This window comes from Solanum verrucosum, unplaced genomic scaffold (assembly GCF_900185275.1).
Source record: "Solanum verrucosum unplaced genomic scaffold, falcon-dt-bn FXZP01000268.1, whole genome shotgun sequence".
NCBI classification, from domain to species: domain Eukaryota; kingdom Viridiplantae; phylum Streptophyta; class Magnoliopsida; order Solanales; family Solanaceae; genus Solanum; species Solanum verrucosum.
This window is the reverse complement of record NW_026019957.1, coordinates 671,174-689,683: the sequence shown is the minus strand read 5'-3', so window position 1 is coordinate 689,683 and position 18,510 is coordinate 671,174. Positions and strand designations below refer to the sequence as shown.

The 18,510-nt window shown below is 34.0% G+C and overlaps 2 protein-coding genes and 1 pseudogene across 2 annotated transcripts; all 3 read right to left on the bottom strand.

Moving 5' to 3' along the window:
• Positions 1-329: 329 nt before the first annotated feature.
• On the bottom strand, positions 330-3,669 carry LOC125814498 (cation/H(+) antiporter 18-like). The gene is made up of 4 exons (XM_049493950.1): positions 3,603-3,669; positions 2,883-3,145; positions 1,645-2,646; positions 330-1,560 (listed from the first exon to the last, which is right to left on the bottom strand). The coding sequence occupies exons 2-4, from the start codon at positions 3,075-3,077 to the stop codon at positions 352-354; spliced, it is 2,406 nt and encodes an 801-aa protein (XP_049349907.1). The 5' UTR covers positions 3,078-3,145; positions 3,603-3,669; the 3' UTR covers positions 330-351.
• Positions 3,670-4,219: 550 nt separating this feature from the next.
• On the bottom strand, positions 4,220-13,537 carry LOC125814730 (cation/H(+) antiporter 18-like; annotated as a pseudogene).
• On the bottom strand, positions 13,477-18,037 carry LOC125814517 (V-type proton ATPase subunit E-like). The gene is made up of 6 exons (XM_049493969.1): positions 17,812-18,037; positions 16,555-16,655; positions 15,602-15,794; positions 14,745-14,938; positions 14,491-14,590; positions 13,477-13,918 (listed from the first exon to the last, which is right to left on the bottom strand). The coding sequence occupies exons 1-6, from the start codon at positions 17,911-17,913 to the stop codon at positions 13,883-13,885; spliced, it is 726 nt and encodes a 241-aa protein (XP_049349926.1). The 5' UTR covers positions 17,914-18,037; the 3' UTR covers positions 13,477-13,882.
• Positions 18,038-18,510: the final 473 nt, after the last annotated feature.

Genomic DNA, 18,510 nt, shown 5'->3' with positions numbered 1-18,510 from the left:
TTTACTAACAGAAATTTACTTGGCTCAGACTCTTCAAAAATTTCGGCGGTAGCATTTTCAGACCCTCCAAAAATAGTGTATTTTAGGAAAATTCGATACGAATACCAAAACGTTTTTGGAGAATAAGAGCAACACGACATCAAAGAAGCTTGAAGAATTTGCTGCTTTAGTTACAACACAAAAGGCAGAAGGAAAATGAACAAACTCTAATAAACCAATAGTTATCTGTTACTGTACAAACTAACTGTGATTACAACTTTATCCTATTTTTCGTGTTACCTCCATTCACGCCCTAGGAGGATCAACGGTATTCTCACTTACTATCGAACATTTGAACCTACCTAGTATTTTTTAGTCTGAATCACTATTTCCTTCTGTTAACTCTCCATCCTTTAAGGAATTGATTGAATCTTGCGATAACTCGGTTTGATACTGTTGCACCACCAAAACCGATGCTGTAGTTGAAAATTCGGGACAAGTTAACAAGTTACCTAAAGGACCTAATTCTGGACAATCACTCTTTTTGTCCAAAGCTAATACTACTTGACCCTCAGACATTCTTCCAACAAGAAACAGATTACATCGCTTATATGCACGAATTAGTTCTGTAGTCCCAGCTGCATCCTTTACTAACTTCTCTTCATATTTGATTGAATCATTCTTGGAAATTTTGTGTTTTAAGTCGGTAAGCAACTCTTCATCCTTGGATTGAGCCTCGGGGCTATAAGTTTGATCTATATCTAAGGTGACACTCCCTCCAGCAACCTCGGGGTCCACTAGGAAACGAACCACGAGTAAGTTAATGCCAGGATGCTCTGCCATACGCGTACCATAAGCAAGTGCTTCACGATCATCATGACCCCCGAAGAACAAGATGGTTACTTGAAAATCAACATTGCTAGCAGATACATGAGATGCACCACCGAGTCCTCGGTCTACCAAGATACCAACTGAACAAGGTGCATGCTGAAGAACTCTCCGGTTCACATGCCTAAGATCATCTCTTGTGGTTTCCAAATGTCCATCGATCCTCTGTCGTTTATGGAATGGGAGAATTATCATGGCGACCCTTTTTCCCTCAGCACCGGCGATGATGTCCTCGTGCATGCTATTTATGGGAGAGATTGCAGTTGTAGGTCGGATAGAAACCTTACTAAGATGCTCAAAAGTCTCAAAAGCAACAACAATTTGGTTAGAATCCGAAACCTCTCTTTTTTTCCAAAAAGGCAGTCCATTCTTTCTAGCCTTGTGGACCATTAGAATTGCTGAAGACCTTTCAGAAAGCTCCATGAGGTGCATTGCATAAACGCGGAGTCCTTTCTTTGCAGTACCACGAGAAGCCTCAATGAGATTGATCATTGTGGGAAGACTCCTTGTGCTATGGAAACAGGTCAAGATTCGGAGTCGTTTGCTCGTGTCTTTCCTCTCAATCGTTCTGTGCTTGTATTCAGTTATAGCCAGTTTAGCTGGCTTGTACACTGATACTACTATAGGTGTTGTAATGAATGTTGTGAAGAGTGCCATCAAAACAATAATGGCAAATGTTTGATCATTCAATACCTGCAAAATTGAACATACAAAGTAAATTTTACACGAAGTAATTCAAAATCGATAAAAGTTTTAATCGATCTAAATTAAACATACCCCTCTGTCTTTTCCAATGTTAAGGACAATTAGCTCCACTAGGCCTTTAGTGTTCATTAAGAAACCAAGCATCACGGACTCCTGAACAGGCATTTTGCACAAGAGCGAGACTAAAGTAGTGCCAACGATCTTCCCAAAACACGATGTAAATATGACTAAAACAAGAAGACCCCATGATTGTGCCCCTTGAATAGTAGCTATATTTGTTTTTAGTCCACTCGATACGAAGTACAACGGAAGGAATAGACCGGATACAAGATCCTCAACTTTTACCACCAGAGCACCAGAAAATGGCCCTTCCTTTGGTACAAGTACTCCAATCACAAAAGCCCCGAATAGGGCATGAATACCAATAGTGTCAGTAATGAATCCTGCAGCCAACACGGCTCCAAGTGTAGCGCAGACGTACAATTCATCAACCGGCTCACCCTCAGCACAACGTTTATCCATCCAGTTGAATATCGGAGGACCAATGACTAGGCAAAGCAAGACGAATCCAGTCCCACACAAAAGTACCCATACTGAAATAAGGGGTGAATTACTAGCACCTGAAAGGGAAATAGCAAGTTCAAGCAGAATCCAAGCAGCCACATCATTGATTGCTGCAGCAGACATGGCCATTTGACCAACATCAGTCGTTAAAAGCTTGAGTTCAGCCAGGATCCGAGCCAAGACAGGGAAGGCGGTGATGGAAAGGGATATTCCCATAAAGATTAGAAAAGGGCCTTGGCTAACTCCTTTAGCAATAGTTCCTCTAAGAACACATGATGTGCCTATTCCTAATGTGAAAGGGAGGCTAATTCCAGCAAGGGCAATAATAAGAGCTTTCTTTCCAGTACGACGAAGAGACCCTGGATCTAACTCGATCCCAACAAGGAAAAGAAAGAAGAGGAGGCCAAGGTTTGCCAAAGTATCTAATACTGTGAGGCTCCTTGGTGGAAATATTGCATTCAGATACTTCTGGTTCCGACCAAGTGCAGATGGACCGAGTAGAATTCCTCCCTGCCAAAATAGAGATCAATTTACAGTCAAACCTCTCTATAGCAGTCATCCTTCATAACAACATTTCACTATAACGGCCTAGTTTGATCTTTTGGAATCGGCTTTCATTTTATGTTATTTTCTATGTTCTCTATAACACCATCTTGCTATAGCAACCAAAACATATCCAAACAAACGACACTGTTATAAAGAGGTTTGACTGTACACTGATAGTGTAAAACGGGAGAAAGACTTACGATAATCTCAGCAATGACACGAGGCTGTCTTAGAGGACTGAGAATAAAGGCGAGGACTCGAGTGAGTACAAGCACCAAACATATTTGTACAATGGCAAGTGGAAGTGCATAGTCCAATGGACTATCCCCTTGGAATACTCCATTAGATGTAGCTTTCATAGGTGATGGACATTTTGTTGTTGTAGTTGAAGCCATGTTTGAGCTTGAAGAAAACAAACTCAGATCAATCAGAAAACATCATAATCTATATCATTTGTCAATATCTGCACACAAAATCAATGTAGAATCCAAAAATTAGATTATGTGTTGTTTTTTCTTTTGGCATAATGCATAAACATGTCATTTAACTAAGCCTCAGCTTCCCTCTATGTCCTTCGATTTTGGATGTGCACAAGTAAACACTTAAACTTATATAATGTTAAACAAGTAGTCATACACGTCCTACCAAATTGCATAATACATGCAAGATGCTACGTAAGTTGCACACGACACGTGTCTGTCTATTTTTTTTTTATTTTCAAATTTCACAATTAAACACGATCAAGGCGCACTATTCAAAATAGTCAAAACTTATTTCGAAAAAAAATGAATAATTTTTATGGTCAATACTGTATAATTTTCCGTTGAAACGATTCGTCATCCACCCAACGCCACCACAACGAAATCGTTGCGCTCATTTCCTTCTTATATATAGAGAGAGAAAGGGGAAGAGAGAGAAACCTGAATGCCGGAGAGTTTGGAAAAAGTTGAAAGGGGAGAAAATCCGCATTTCGAAAATAAAAATTCTTTTTTGCAGGCCCAGAAATTTAGAGAAGAAGAAATGAGAGTTTTAGAGAGAGAGAAAAATATATATATACAGAGAGAGAAATATGGGGAAATGTGTGTTAAAGGACTGTGATATAACACAAGCCTTCCATTAACTTTTCACTCGTTTAATAGTTGAGGTAATGTTAATAATTTCGCGATAAAATTTGAGATTAATTTTATTTAATATTTGATATAAGATCTTAGCTAATTGTGAGATTAGTTATCTTGATTATTATTTTCGTATTGATTGTTTGGCTACATTTGTAAAGAAGAGATAATTGTGACCATCTTGAAAACAAAAGTAGAGTATTTTATGAAGTTTCGATACGGATGTGATAAAATTTTTAGAAATTCCGAACAACATGTATAACAAAAAGAGCAGAAGGAAAAACAAGGGAAATGAACAAACTCTAAATATGTTAGGAGTACAAACTAATTGTGACTACTACTTTTTCCTATGTTTAAGAGAATCAACAGTATTTTCACTTACTATCTACATAACTCGAACATTTGAAACTACTTAGTACTTTTTAGTTTGAATCACTATCTCCTTCTGTTAACTCTCCATCCTTCAAGGAATTGATTGAATCTTGAGATAACTCGTTTCGATACTGTTGCACCACCAAAACTGATGCTGTAGTTGAAAATTCGGGACAAGTTAACAAGTTACCTAAAGGACCTAATTCTGGACAATCACTCTTTTTATCCAATGCTGCTGCAACTTCACCCTCAGATATTCTTCCCACAAGAAACAGATTGCATCGGTTATATGCACGAATTAATTCTGTAGTCCCTGCAGCGTCCTTTACTAACTTCTCTTCATATTTGATCGAGCTGTTCTTAGAAAGTTTGTGTTTTAAGTTGGTAAGCAACTCTTCATCCTTGGATTGAGCCTCGGTGCTATAATTTGGTCCATATCTAACGTGACACTCCCTCCAGCAACCTCAGGGTCTACTAGGAAACGAACCACGAGTAAGTTAATGCCAGGGTGCTCTGCCATATGCATTCCATAAGCAAGTGCTTCGCGATCATCATGACCCCCGAAGAACAAGATGGTTACTTTGAAATCAACATTGCTAGCAGATACATGAGATGCACCACCAAATCCTCGGTCTACCAAGATACCAACTGAACAAGGTGCGTACTGAAGAACTCTCCGGTTCACATGCCTAAGATCAGCTCTCGTTGTTTCCAAATGTCCATCAATCTTCTGATGCTTATGGAACGGGAGAATTATCATTTCGACCCTCTTTCTCTCAGCACCAGCAATGATGTCCTCGTGCATGGTATTCATCGGAGAGATTGCAGTTGTAGGTCGGATAGACACCTTGCTGAGATTCTCAAACATCTCGAAAGCAACAACAATTTGATTAGAATCCGATACCCCTCCCTTTGTCCAAAAGGGCATTCCGTTTTTTCTAGCCTTGTGGACCATCAGAATTGCTGAAGATCTTTCAGACAACTCCATAAGATGCATTGCATAGACGCGGAGTCCTTCTTTCTTTGCAGTACCTCGAGAAGCCTCCATGAGATTGATCATTGTGGGAATGTTCTTCTTGCTATGGAAACAGGTCATGATTCGGAGTTGTTTGCTCGTGTCTTTCCTCTCAATCGTTCTGTTCTTGTACTTGGTTATAGCCAGTTTAGCTGGCTTATACACGGATACCACTATAGGGCTCGTGATGAACGTTGTGAAGAGTGCCATCAGAACCATGATGGCAAATGTTTGATCATTCAGTACCTGCAAGATAGAACATTCGAAACAATGTAAGCTTACAAAAAGTAAATTCAAAACCGATAAAAAGTACTTTAGTCGATCTAAATGAAACGTACCCCTCTATCTTTTCCAATGTTGAGGACAATAAGCTCCACTAGACCTTTAGTGTTCATCAAGAAACCAAGCGTAACAGCCTCCTGAACAGGCATTTTGCACAATAGCGAGACCAAAAAAGTGCCAACGATCTTTCCAAAACACGATGTGAATATGACTAAACCAAGAAGACCCCATGATTGTGCCCCTTGAATAGTAGCTACATTCGTCTTCAGTCCACTGGAGACAAAGTACAATGGAAGGAATAAACCAGAAACAAGATCCTCAACTTTTTCCACCAGAGCAGCAGAAAAAGGCCCTTCCTTTGGTACAAGAATTCCAAGCACAAAAGCCCCGAATAAGGCATGAATACCAATTGCATCAGTAACGAATCCTGCAACCAGCACGGCTCCAAGTGTAGCACAGATGTATAACTCATCAACCGGCTCACCCTCAGGACAACGTTTAGCCATCCAGTTGAATATCAGAGGAACAATGACTATGCAAAGCAGGACAAATCCCGTCCCACACAAAAGTACCCATAGTGAAATAAGGGGTGAATGACCAGTACCTGAAAGGGCAATAGCAAGTGCAAGTAGAATCCAAGCAGCCACATCTTTCACGGCTGCAGCAGACATGGCCATTCGACCAACATCAGTCGTTAAGAGCTTTAACTCAGCTAGAATCCGCGCCAACACAGGGAAGGCAGTGATAGAAAGAGCTACTCCCATGAAGACAAGAAAAGGGCCTTGACTAACACCTTTAGCAATAGTTCCTCTAAGAATGAATGAAGTCCCTACTCCTAATCCAAAAGGGAGGCTAATCCCCGCGAGGGCGATACTAAGAGCTTTCTTTCCAGTACGACGAAGAGACCTTGGATCTAACTCGAGCCCAACAAGGAAAAGAAAGAAGAGAAGGCCAAAGTTTGCTAAAGTATCCAACACTGTGAGGCTCTTTGGTGGAAATATTGCATTGAGATACTTCAGGTTCCTGCCAAGTGCAGATGGACCAAGTAGAATCCCTCCCTGCCAAAATCAAGATCAATCTACAATCAGACTTCTCTATAACAATATTTCAGCATAACGTCCAAATAATTTTTGAACTGATTTTCCATGTTACATTACATGACATATTCTTTGTAACAACGTAACATCTCGCTATAACAACCAAAACATATTCAGACAAACAAAGTGCACTAGCAAGTAATGTTACTTCTATACACTTAACTATTTCTATTAAGGCAAGTTGAATATTTCTACGACAAGTTAAAATACACTGATAGTATAAAAGGAGAGAAAGGAACTTACAATAATCTCAGCAATGACGCGGGGTTGTCTTAGAGGACGGAGAATATAGGCGAGGACTCGAGTAAGTACAAGCACCAAACATATTTGTACAATCGCAAGAGGAAGTGCATAGTCCAATGGATTATCTCCTTGGAATATTCCATTAGATGTAGCTTTCATAGGTTTTGGACATGCCATTGTTGTAAAATTGTTCGTCACTGTCAGAGACAGATTCAAGATTTAATAAAAACGTCTTCTATAAATCACAATATGTTTTCTTGATGTTAGCAAGACTCTATTGAAACACTATTCAAGAAAAATAAACGAAGGAAGATATTTATTTCATAAAACTACGATAAATTGTTTAGTATGCTTTTTTACTAAATGAATTTAGCTAGTAATATAATGACTCTATTTATAATAGTACGAAACCTAGTTTGACTAGGTATTGGAAAACATATTTCCTATTTTTAGGCAAATCCTAGTGAGTTATGGATCAAATAAATTAACAAACTAATATCTAATCCTAAACAATTTTGGTTTCTTAATATAAAAAAACACATGTAATTATAGACTTAAGGAAAAAGCAGGGGCAAACGAGTAAATAACATATGGTGTATTTATCGTAAGTTCTTTTTGTCTTTACTAAGCAAATTCAATTTCATGACGTGCAAAATAATTGTAAATATTATTATTCTGTTTTTTTTTTTTACCATTTGTCCCAATTTTTGTGTCATTATTTTATTTTTAGTCAATTTCAGGAAAATTTTTTTCTATATATAGTACTCTATTTGTTTCAATTTATGTGACACTCTTTCTTTTTTAGTTAGTCCAAAAAAAAAATATTTTTTAAAAATAATTTAACTTTAAACTTCTTAGTTTGCATTTTGTAAACCGATCAAATAAGTAAACATACAAAAAATTAATGGACATTTAACATTATATATATAATAATTTAAGTTTAAAATATTTATTTTATCTAGTCATATAGATATTTATGATTTATTCTTTCTTTAAAAGTCTCTCTTTCTTATTTTTCGTGTTAGCCATCATCACATAAATTCGATTGACGGAGGGAATAATTTCTAACAATATGAGAGTGGTTGACACTACTTCTCTAATGAAAATAGAAAAAATAAATTTCATAAGCAAGGTTTTAAGTTTTCTTCCTCATTCATCCAACGATCAGAACCCCACCCTTTGACCATCTCGTTCCCTGTCACTCCCGGACCCCCACTTTCCCACCTCATTTCATCTCTATAATGTTTTGCTAGTTTACATATTAATATATTCTTGAATAATATTCTTTTGCTTACTTACTAAATACTAGAAAATAAGTTAAAATTTTGTAATTTTCTAAAAAAAGATTTGTTCTTATACTAAACATAACTTATATATACGATATATTTTTGTGACCTTATATAGAGGGGGAGGGGGAAGAGAGAAACCTGAATGCTGGAGAAAGTTGAATCTGCACAATAATTTTTTTTTAAAATTTAAGAGGAATTGAGCAGATTTATTTATTATGAAAAGAAAAAAAGAAAAAAGACAAAGGAGATGAGAGAGACTTTCTCTTTTCCAAAGAGTGTGGAGTTGATGGCTAAGTCTTAGCACAAACCCCTTCCATTTTTATAGTGCCATGAATTTGGCATGCCCATGATTGGAAAAACTTCCAACCTGACTCTTTTGAACTTCGAACAATTCACTTATTTTGAATTACAAAAAAAAGATTTAACAATTCATTTATTTTGAAATGGTATATATAATATTAGTTATATTTATATTTTTCAAATAATTACGTATTTTATCATATATTGAAAAGATACACCCAGCTACATGTATATTTGTTATTAGTTGTGTATTTCAAATGACATAATACATAAACATGACATTTACCCTCCAACTTTGAGTGTACACAAGTAGACACTTAAACTTGCATAAAATTGAACAAGTAGACACACGTGTCCTACATGACATAATACACGTAGGATGCCACGTATGACACAAAATTGCCATGTAGGGTGTCATGTAGGACGAATGTGTCTATTTGTTCAATTTTATGTAAGTTTAAGTGCCTACTTGTGCACACCCAAAGTTAAAGGTCATAGTTGTCAGCTGACGCCAAGTTAAGAGTGATGTTTATGTATTATGCAGTGGCGTAGCTAGAAATTTTACGAAGGGTGTCCAAAAATTTAATAGCTAATAAAAATAATTTAATGAATGGGTGCACTTAAAATTTGTAAATCACACTACGTAACATTAATGATTAATTTTTTTAATTAAAAAATATATCAAAAATTTTACAATCAAAATACATAATATTTAGCTATAATGTTCACTTTTATTTGATAGAGTAAACAAACAAAGAAAAAAGGAAGAGAAAATTTAGTTTAGAGTGAAATCACGTTTATGCTTCAAGATTTCACGAACTTCTGATGACTAAGAATAAGAAATGAAAAATAAAGAATCAAACGAGTTATATTAAAAGAAATTCTATATGGAGCCTTTTCACTTTTAGTAGTTTTATGGAATAAATAAATAAATAGAATTTGCTTATTAACTTTAAATTAAATAATTACTTTTAAATTTATTTAAATTTTAAATGTAAATAAAAGAAAAAACAAAAGTCAAATAACATATTTAGGGGATTTGAACCCGCGCACATCAGGTTGCAAAGGACTTAGCTTGAGCTGAACGACTAAAACCATTGAGCTAAGAAACTTTATTGTTTTTCAAGGGTGTCCAAAATGTGTTCTTTAACCATTTAAAATATCATTTTACTTATAAATACAGTGTAATTTCCGACGAAGGGTGTCCAATTGGATAGCTACACCCCTGGTATTATGCCATTTAAAATACATCTAAATCATGCTAGATACATTTATCTGTATCACTATATGTATCTGATGTGATCTACATGTATCTAGGATATACCAGATACATAGGAGTGAGAGGGAGACCAGTCTACTATATATATGATAGTTTCTACTATACCAGATACATTGTAGAATTCATTAAAAGTGGAAACACTTCTTGTTAGGAATTTTTTCCATATTCAAATTTGAGACCTCAAATTAAATATAGAAGAATCTCAGAGACAAAGTTAAAATTCGAGTTACGAGTTCAACAAGATGTATCTCATATAGCTTTGATCAAAATCCTATATTTAAGTTTTTTTTTGTTAAAATCACTTAATTTATTTAGAACCTAATAATTTTTTTTATTTTTTTTTTGAAATTATAACTTATAAATTCAAAATTCCAAATATATTTCTGATCACACCTACCCAAGACATCCCTAACTTGATGGATCTGGAAATATTTACTTTCACATAAAATAATCATTTTCTTTCTAACAAAACTTAGTAATTAAAAAGGTTAAATAATATGGATTACAAGCAATATGTACTTAATATCAATGGATTTACTAATGAGGAAATTTGCTTTTAACTAAGATAAGTGAAAATAGAGAAATTTGTTGATTAAGACTTATAACAAATAAAAAAATACACAGCTAAAGGGAAACAGGAAATTAATTAAATTTCCACTAATTACTAATTAGTCAAAAATAGACAAATCAAACATGTGGAAATTAACAACACAAGCAAAGCCACCCAAAAAAGCAAAAAAGGAATAGAACAATTAAGAAATTAAAAAAAAATAGACTTTTAGATATTAATGTTGTTTTTAGAAGAATTATGGCTTTTAATATTCATTTAAAAAAAAATAAGTAACGCTTTTTAATGGCGTTTAATATGTTTTCACTCGTAGTAATAGCAATATTCTCGTAATTTCTTATCTTTTGAGTTTTATTACTATATATCTGTTACTTTTATGTTTTAGTTATCACATTATTATTTTGTTGTTGTTGTTATTCCTCTTTGAATGCTATACAATGTTTTTTAAAATTTGTGAAGTTATTTTTTTTTACGAACTATTTTGAACGCGTTATTTGAACCAAATGTCTCTTGAAAATAGTTTTTGTACCTCTAACATTTTCAGACACAACCTTTGAATATTCAATGTTTTAGAAATATCCACTCCAATTTTATTGGATCATAAAGATGTTTAAAATTGATTACTTACTTTGTAGTCAAGTGATTTGAAAAGAGAGGGAAAAAAGAGTTATTATTAGCATTATTTCCATGAAGTTGACTATCTTCAATTATTATTGGAAAATATTTGCAATGAATGTAGCATACCAATGCACATTCCCTTTCTTCATGGTTGCATAACTCTTTTGTATTTTTAAAATTTTTAAAACATTAACCAACTCATACTCCATGTATCTACACATACAGAATAATATATATATGAAAAAAAGTACTCGCACCCGCTATTTATATCAAATCAATAAATACATGACAAATATTTTTTGGTTAAATATAGATGACTTCTATATTTGAGGGGGAAATGATTTGATTTATTTCATCAATTCAAATGAAGGTTTATTTCATCTAGACACCTTTAAAATATATGTGTCACGTTAGTATCAAATGTCCACGAGACACAGTAAAAATGAATTGAGGTGTCTAAATATGTATTCACAAAATTAGAATGCTTAATTATCAGTTGTGACCAAATTAAATGTATATCTATTTATTATGCCTAGTTTACAATAGGTAATGCATAAATTTATAGAGTTTGGGGTTTATTCCAACTAATTCGAGTAGAAGTTAGGTAGATAGCTAAATGAGTCAAAATAGTGATGGGAGGATACATGAAGAATCAAACTATTTTTTATTCGGAATTCACTGATCCAACTAATTTATATTTACATTGTGGACGGCCCACTCCCTAACAGGGTTTCATCATTTTCTGAATCTAAAAGACGGAGTCGGAATTTTTATTTTATGATAAATCGTAATTGTTTTTGATAGTGGGTTTTATATAGATTTTACGAAATATGGTTTCAAATGTTTTTGAACTATATATGCAACATTGAATAAAAATATCCTCAATTAATAATTTGTTCGAAAAATATTCTTTGTCATCAATAGTTTGATAAAAAAATACCATTATTATTACTTAATGAGTCAAAATCTAAATACTAGTATTATTTTTTTCATTTTAAACACCTTCTTTTTCTAATAATAATTTTTAGGATTTGGTATTTATTATTTTATATCTAAAATAATACGTTTAGTCAAAAAGTAATATAGAAATTGGTTTTCCTATATCTCATCAAAGTAGGTTTCGTACTATTATAAATTAAGAGTTTGTTATTAGCTATTTTCATGTCGTAGACAACGTATCTTAGAGTTTATTGAGTTTATCAATAAATAATTTCCACTATAAAATTTTCTATTTCTTAAAAATTAAATCTTGAATTTGCCTACAAGCAATTTTACAACAATGGACTATGCACTTCCACTTGCAATTATACAGATATGCTTAGTGCTTATACTTACTTGAGTCCTCGACTATGTTCTCTGTCCTCTAAGACAATCCCACGTCATTGCTGAGATTATTGCAAGTTCTTTCTCCCATATTATATACTATTAGTGTATTTTAACTTGTCGTAGATATATTCAACTTGCCTAGTTAGAAAACAGTTAGTGTATAGAATTAACTTTACTTGCTAGTGCACTTTGTAATTTCTGAATATGTTATATTTCCCTTGTTTTTCCTTTTGCTCTTTGTGTTGTTATTAAAGAAGTTCTTTGAAGTTATATATGTTGTTCACAAGTTCCAAAAATGTTAAGTGCAATCATATTGAAATCTTAAAAATGCACTATTTTTGGAGGGTCTCACGAGTGCTCAAACAAGATAAGTGTATCAATTATCCTAAACTTCTTTATTTCAAGATTGTCACAATTATCTCTTCCTTAACAATGTAGATTGTAGTCTTTGATTCCATTATACATTTCGTTTCATCCTGAGAGGGTTGGAGGGTGGAGAAGACATAATTAATATGGAATGCTAATTGTGAAACTTGTTTGAGTTTTCGATCCCTTTAATGGTTTTGCAAGGCTAATCCGAATTAATTTGTCTAATATGAATAATAAACTGCAATATTATAAAGGAAATATAATACATGGTAGAGTTATTATTAAAAAAAAAAAAAGTAGGATAAATGATAAAATAAATTTATTAAATAATAAGCAATGAAGTTAAAGTGATAGAAAAAATAAGGTAATGACACGACCATATCAAACGCGTCATTACAATGAAAATAGGATTGACCTCTCATGTAGAGACTTTCTTTATTGAATCGATCTTCTAGACTTTTCTCAGTCAAGCTTTATTGTTCTTTAATGTAATCTCAATCCATAGTTTAAGACTCTATTCTTTATAACCTAGTTTATATCCACAAATGAGGTGACTCTGTACCAACATCTTTCCGTTTGTATAATAGTCAGCTAAGTAACTTCATAACCTCCATACTTTTTTTCTTACTATAGCATAGGACTAAGTGACTTCATAACATCAATCTACTTTTTTCCTTAGCGTATCATAAGCCTTTGTCGGGGATTATGATGTGATAAAATTTAAGTAGCAATTAAAACGTCGTATTTTTAAAAAGATTATACTTTTTATGTATTAAATGATTCTTTGAACATAAGAAAAATGTGTTCAGCTGCACACTAGGCAGGCCTTGTTCTCAAAGAAGAAGTAAATCACACTAGACAAACCTTGTAGACGAGATCGACCGAGAAAGTATGCATTAAGTTTTGAACCTGAAATCTGTTGCTCAACCAACTCGACAACTTTATTATCAAAGAATTGTTGGAACAATTCCTTGAGTAGCATAGATTTTTAACTACACATTACACAGAGGGAAATTACTCACAATAACTTTGTCTCAACCGATAAATCAAGCTTATTGACATACATTATACTGCAAAAAATTGCCCAAGCCCAGTGCTAGAGTACAGAATTATCACTCAACACAAGTTTTGTTGCAATGCCCCCAAATGAAATAATCACAAGAAAACGAGACAGTTCCAGAATTGCAAAACAAGTCTTTTTGGAGAAAATAAAATAATAGTACACAAGCAAAGCGATGGATGATGATTTGAATTCAGTCTTTTGCCAATTCAGAATCCACACAGCGATGAACGAAGAGGGATAAACACAGGAAAAGCTTCCAACTGCTCAAGCAGCAACCTGACCGAATAGGCACTTGCGGATCTGCAATATTCAGGACAGCAACAAAAAAATCAACTAATTAAGCGTAGTAATATATAAGTAACTGATCAAATGATGACAAGCTAATTAGTCTCAAGTCTCAATTAGCTTGTGACCTTAAACGGGTCAAGCACCAATATTACCTTACAGATATTTTATTTTAATTTTCAAGATTTAAGAAAGTCTCGACAAATATTATTAAACAACTGACCTTCCCTCGACCCAGATTAACTAAATTTAGTGGACAAAAATGATAAGGAGATGACAGTACAAATATTAAACCACATAGCTAAAAGGTACAACATGTCAATGAATTGAGCTGCAAGAGGCTATTCCATAGAGATCAATCATGAATAAGAAACAATAATCCTCTAAAATGCATATCAAGTTAAACAATGAACAGTTCAAGACACTTTGTAACTTATCTGAATAAGTTTTTTAAATAATAAGAGATGGATAGACAGCTAAAACTCGAGCAGTAGATCACGTACACTAGAGGAACAAAAATCAAAAGAATTGGCAAGACCAGACCACAGAAATCTGAGAAGTATGAAGTAAAGGGCAGAAGGAAGTACCTCTGGTAGTTTTTTACGGAACACAACTTCCAATCTGGCATCAAGAGTGTTTTCACACACAATTTTCCCATCTCGAGAAGCCAACACCACTCCTCCGGAGCTGTGGGGATAAAGAGAGAGAAGTAGGTAAGAGGAGTTACGTGATTTTTCAGAACGCTAATTTCTCCCAAAAGCAATAACACGCAAAACAAGAGAAAGAAAGGAATCCAACCAACAGATACTCATGAAAGTAAGGTTGTAATAGAGCAGCTTACCAAGATGGACCATGCATATTATGATGTGATGGAGCAGGAGGAAGGTGGATTTCATCAACTATGATCTCAGGTTGATGGACGTTTGCCTTCTCTGCGTATTCTTCCTTTACTCCCTCCAGTACATGTTCAACCAGGTGTACGTCATGTTTCCGACAACGCAGAAGGACACAAGGCTCTTTAAGCCTAAGCAAACTCTGCAACAGAAAGAGTTGGTTTCAAATCATGCCTAAAGACTAAGCAATAATAAATTCAGTAAGCCATCCAGACACCATGAACAGTCCAGCCAATTACAGTCACAAACAACATAAAAGACAATAATTTTGTTGTTAATCATAGAATTGGGTTTGGTCATAGCACTCTAGACATTTAAATACTTGCAAAGAAGAAATTGCACGCTTCTTATTACCATGAGGGTAAGTGCTACAATTTTAGATTCTGTTGAGGTTGAGCCTCAATTTTAGAAGTATCCAGAAGGAAGGTAAGGTACCAGTAAAAGTTCCTTTTAATACTATCCAATTATATTTTGGTAACTAAAACTATAACATGATTCTAATAGGGTCTTAGACTTAAGACCCAGTCCAAACTTGAAGCAAGTGATATTCACAATTTTCATATTCTCATCCCATTGTAAAATACAGTAAATGCCGTAAAAACCAAATAAGGATTCATAATCTGGCGCCTAAGAGCTCAGATAACATGATGCTTATGACCTCATCAATAGATGACTAATATTGGTCAACTTACACATATTATATCTTCTATAATATTCCTACTCGGTTTCTAAGATCTCATAGTTTAATTCATGAAGTCCAGAAAAAAGAAGAAGAGAACATCATGTAGATTAACGTCCATCATACCTGAACAATAAGATCATGCAGAAGCTTCTTATAACCGCCGTGGTGGTGATGAAGAATAGAATCTATGATGCCGTGCTCATGATGGCTAACATTTAAGAGCTCCTTTGCTGCTGCCTCCTTCATGGTGTTAACCAAGTCATCCTGAGCTTGAAGAACTTTGATTCGAGAGGCATTGAGTTGCATGGAGTACTCACTACAAGAAGTACATTAAGAAGAAACTTTAAAGACCATGTCGGCCAATTGCAGTTCAAATTAGATAATTAAGCTGAATCACATAGCATGTAATTTTCGCAAAACAATAGCAATTAGAAATTTAAACTTCAGACCTAGTTCAACATGATCTGGCTTCCTACAATCTACAGAAAAGAACGTTGCTAGGAAATCAACTTCAGACCAAATATAACCATATGGCTTGTTCCAAAAAGAACTACTATATCCTAACTAACAAGAAGTACTAAAAAAGGTATTAATATTTAATGGTAGCAGAGTACAACACTACAAAAGCTCCAAATAATACACAATATTTGTACTTCAGAAATACCCAGCAAAACCAACTGAAAAAGTACATCCATGATGTTTCAGACCAAGCATGAACAACACAAGAAGAAACCTGGATATACTAAAAGATAAAGAGGGAGTCTTAAGCTGCAAGCTAAAATCTTAAGCTAAGACGCCAAATAAAAGTAATCATTTTCATCCAAAATCAAGTGATAGCTTATATAGTTACGAAATAACGAATCAAATTGCTGTCACAGTCATAGTATTACTGAATATCTTCTCTTCACAGTTAGAGCACAACGGCATTTTGATGGCTAACAGAAATCAAATTGTAGCATTTGACCAGCAATATGAATTCCCAAACATAAAATCAAAGAACATTTTTTTCAATCCAATTTGAAGTAAAGCACAAATAATAACACAACAACGAACCAAAACAAATGAGAAAAAATTACATCTTCTTGCGAACATCCACTTGTTTCTCTTTGCGTTCGTACTCTTGTCTGATCTTCTTCTTCTCTGCTTCCACTAGCTGCAACTTCTCGATGTTGAATTCCTAAGAAATAACCACATCCAAAGACCATTATTTCTCTAATTACCTTAAAAGGGACTCCAAAAATAGGCAGATCCAACTATCTCTCTGTGAATTGAGAAGCACAGCTACTTTTAGCTGAAACTATATATATATATATATATATATAATTAATTAATTAAAACATTTCAACTCCAATTAAATACAAATAGTCGAAACTTTTTTTGACAATATGTATATTTAGAACTATTTACACTCGAACTACATATATAATTCAAAATTCCAAATAGTATGATTATCTTTACACTTATTATCACATTTCGGCAATTAAAGTTTGGATCCATCACTGACTCAGAACTGGTTACAGAAATTAGATAGTCAAAACTTTTTGAGAAGTACAGATTTAAAACTTTTTAGACGAATCACATATATAATTGGAGATTTTATAAAGTACCATACATTTACAATTATTATCACAAAAAATATTGGCAATAGATCCAAATTTTAAGGCTTTTTATGAACCACATATATAATTGGAGATTATAAAAAGCACCCTATAATTACATTTATTATCACAAAAATTAGTGACTGCAGCATTATTCACACTCGCCACTTTCCAAACAGTGTCATTTAAAACTTTATAGACTTGAACAACATATTTAATTCGAAATTTTCTAAAAAGCATATACCTTTACAGTTATTATCACAAATAATGCTTGCTTCACTATTCACACTCATGACTTTAAATTTTGGATCCAGCTCTGACAAAGAACAATGCTAGATGCAGAAAATAGATAGTCAAAACATTCTGAAAAGTACACATTTTAAACTTTTTAGAGTCGAACACTCGAACTAGTTTCAAATTTTTTGAAAAGTACTATACTTCTACACTTAGAATCAATCACAAATAACACCCCGACTTCAAATTTTGGATCCACCTTCGACTCAAACCAATGCTAGATTGCAGAACTCAAATAGTCAAACTTTCTAAAAAGTGCTTCTTTAGACTCGAACAACATATATAACTCGAAATTTCTCAAAAGTACCATATAATTTATCACAAAAGTTGGTGACTACAGCACTATTCACACTTGCCTGACTTCTAATTTTGGATCCGATTATGAATCGGAACAATGCTCAATACAGAAATAATAAAATTGAAATTCAATATAGGTCTTACTTCTTCAGCAGAAACGGAAATCTCATTAGCTTTTTCTTCTGCTTCCTGGCGGATGAATCGAACCATTTGCTGGATCTGCTTGGAGACATCGGCGTCATTCATTTTCGGAGCTTGAATCCGGGTCGAAATCGGGTCAACGATGTGATCCTTAAGGCAATTTCGGGTTTTTCTAGCAGAGATAGAGAGGTTTTCAGAGAAGAAGACGACAGGTAAGACAACAGAGTTGACAGTTCACATAATTTGTAGTATCCGATCTATCTACCCTGTCTTTTATCAGAAATTCCACTAGCCACCCCAAAACTTCTTTTAAATACATTTAGGTACAATTTTTTGTTTGTCTTTTAGGGGCTCCCGCCGTTAGTCATCCCATGTTTGTTATTCCACAATCCTCAATGCGAGATAAAGATAACACTATAATTTTGGCATAAGTTATCGCCTGATATTATCACAAATAAACGTGGAATAAACTCATCTCAAAATTAATTCTAAAAATAATTATCTCTTATTCATTGTATCAAATGAGTCCTTAAAGAATCGAAATTAAATGTTATACCTGGAGTTGCCCAAAATAGCAAAATCTAGTCCACAAGTGCAACACGTTTAGGCCTTTAGGGTATGAGACATCTATAAGTTACTAAGAAAGTGATCTTCGAAGATTAGGATTAAAAGTTAAAAAAATGAATACAAGTTCAAAGGGAT

Coding starts and splice junctions, on each gene's coding strand:
- LOC125814498 (XM_049493950.1), bottom strand. CDS start 3,077: ATGGCTTCAACTACAACAACAAAATGTCCATCACCTATGAAAGCTACA. Junction 2,647..2,882: donor GTGTCATTGCTGAGATTATC/GTAAGTCTTTCT, acceptor CTATTTTGGCAG/GGAGGAATTCTACTCGGTCC. Junction 1,561..1,644: donor ACATTGGAAAAGACAGAGGG/GTATGTTTAATT, acceptor TCAATTTTGCAG/GTATTGAATGATCAAACATT.
- LOC125814517 (XM_049493969.1), bottom strand. CDS start 17,913: ATGAATGACGCCGATGTCTCCAAGCAGATCCAGCAAATGGTTCGATTC. Junction 16,656..17,811: donor TTTCCGTTTCTGCTGAAGAA/GTAAGACCTATA, acceptor GTTATTTCTTAG/GAATTCAACATCGAGAAGTT. Junction 14,939..15,601: donor TGCATGATCTTATTGTTCAG/GTATGATGGACG, acceptor TTTCTGTTGCAG/AGTTTGCTTAGGCTTAAAGA.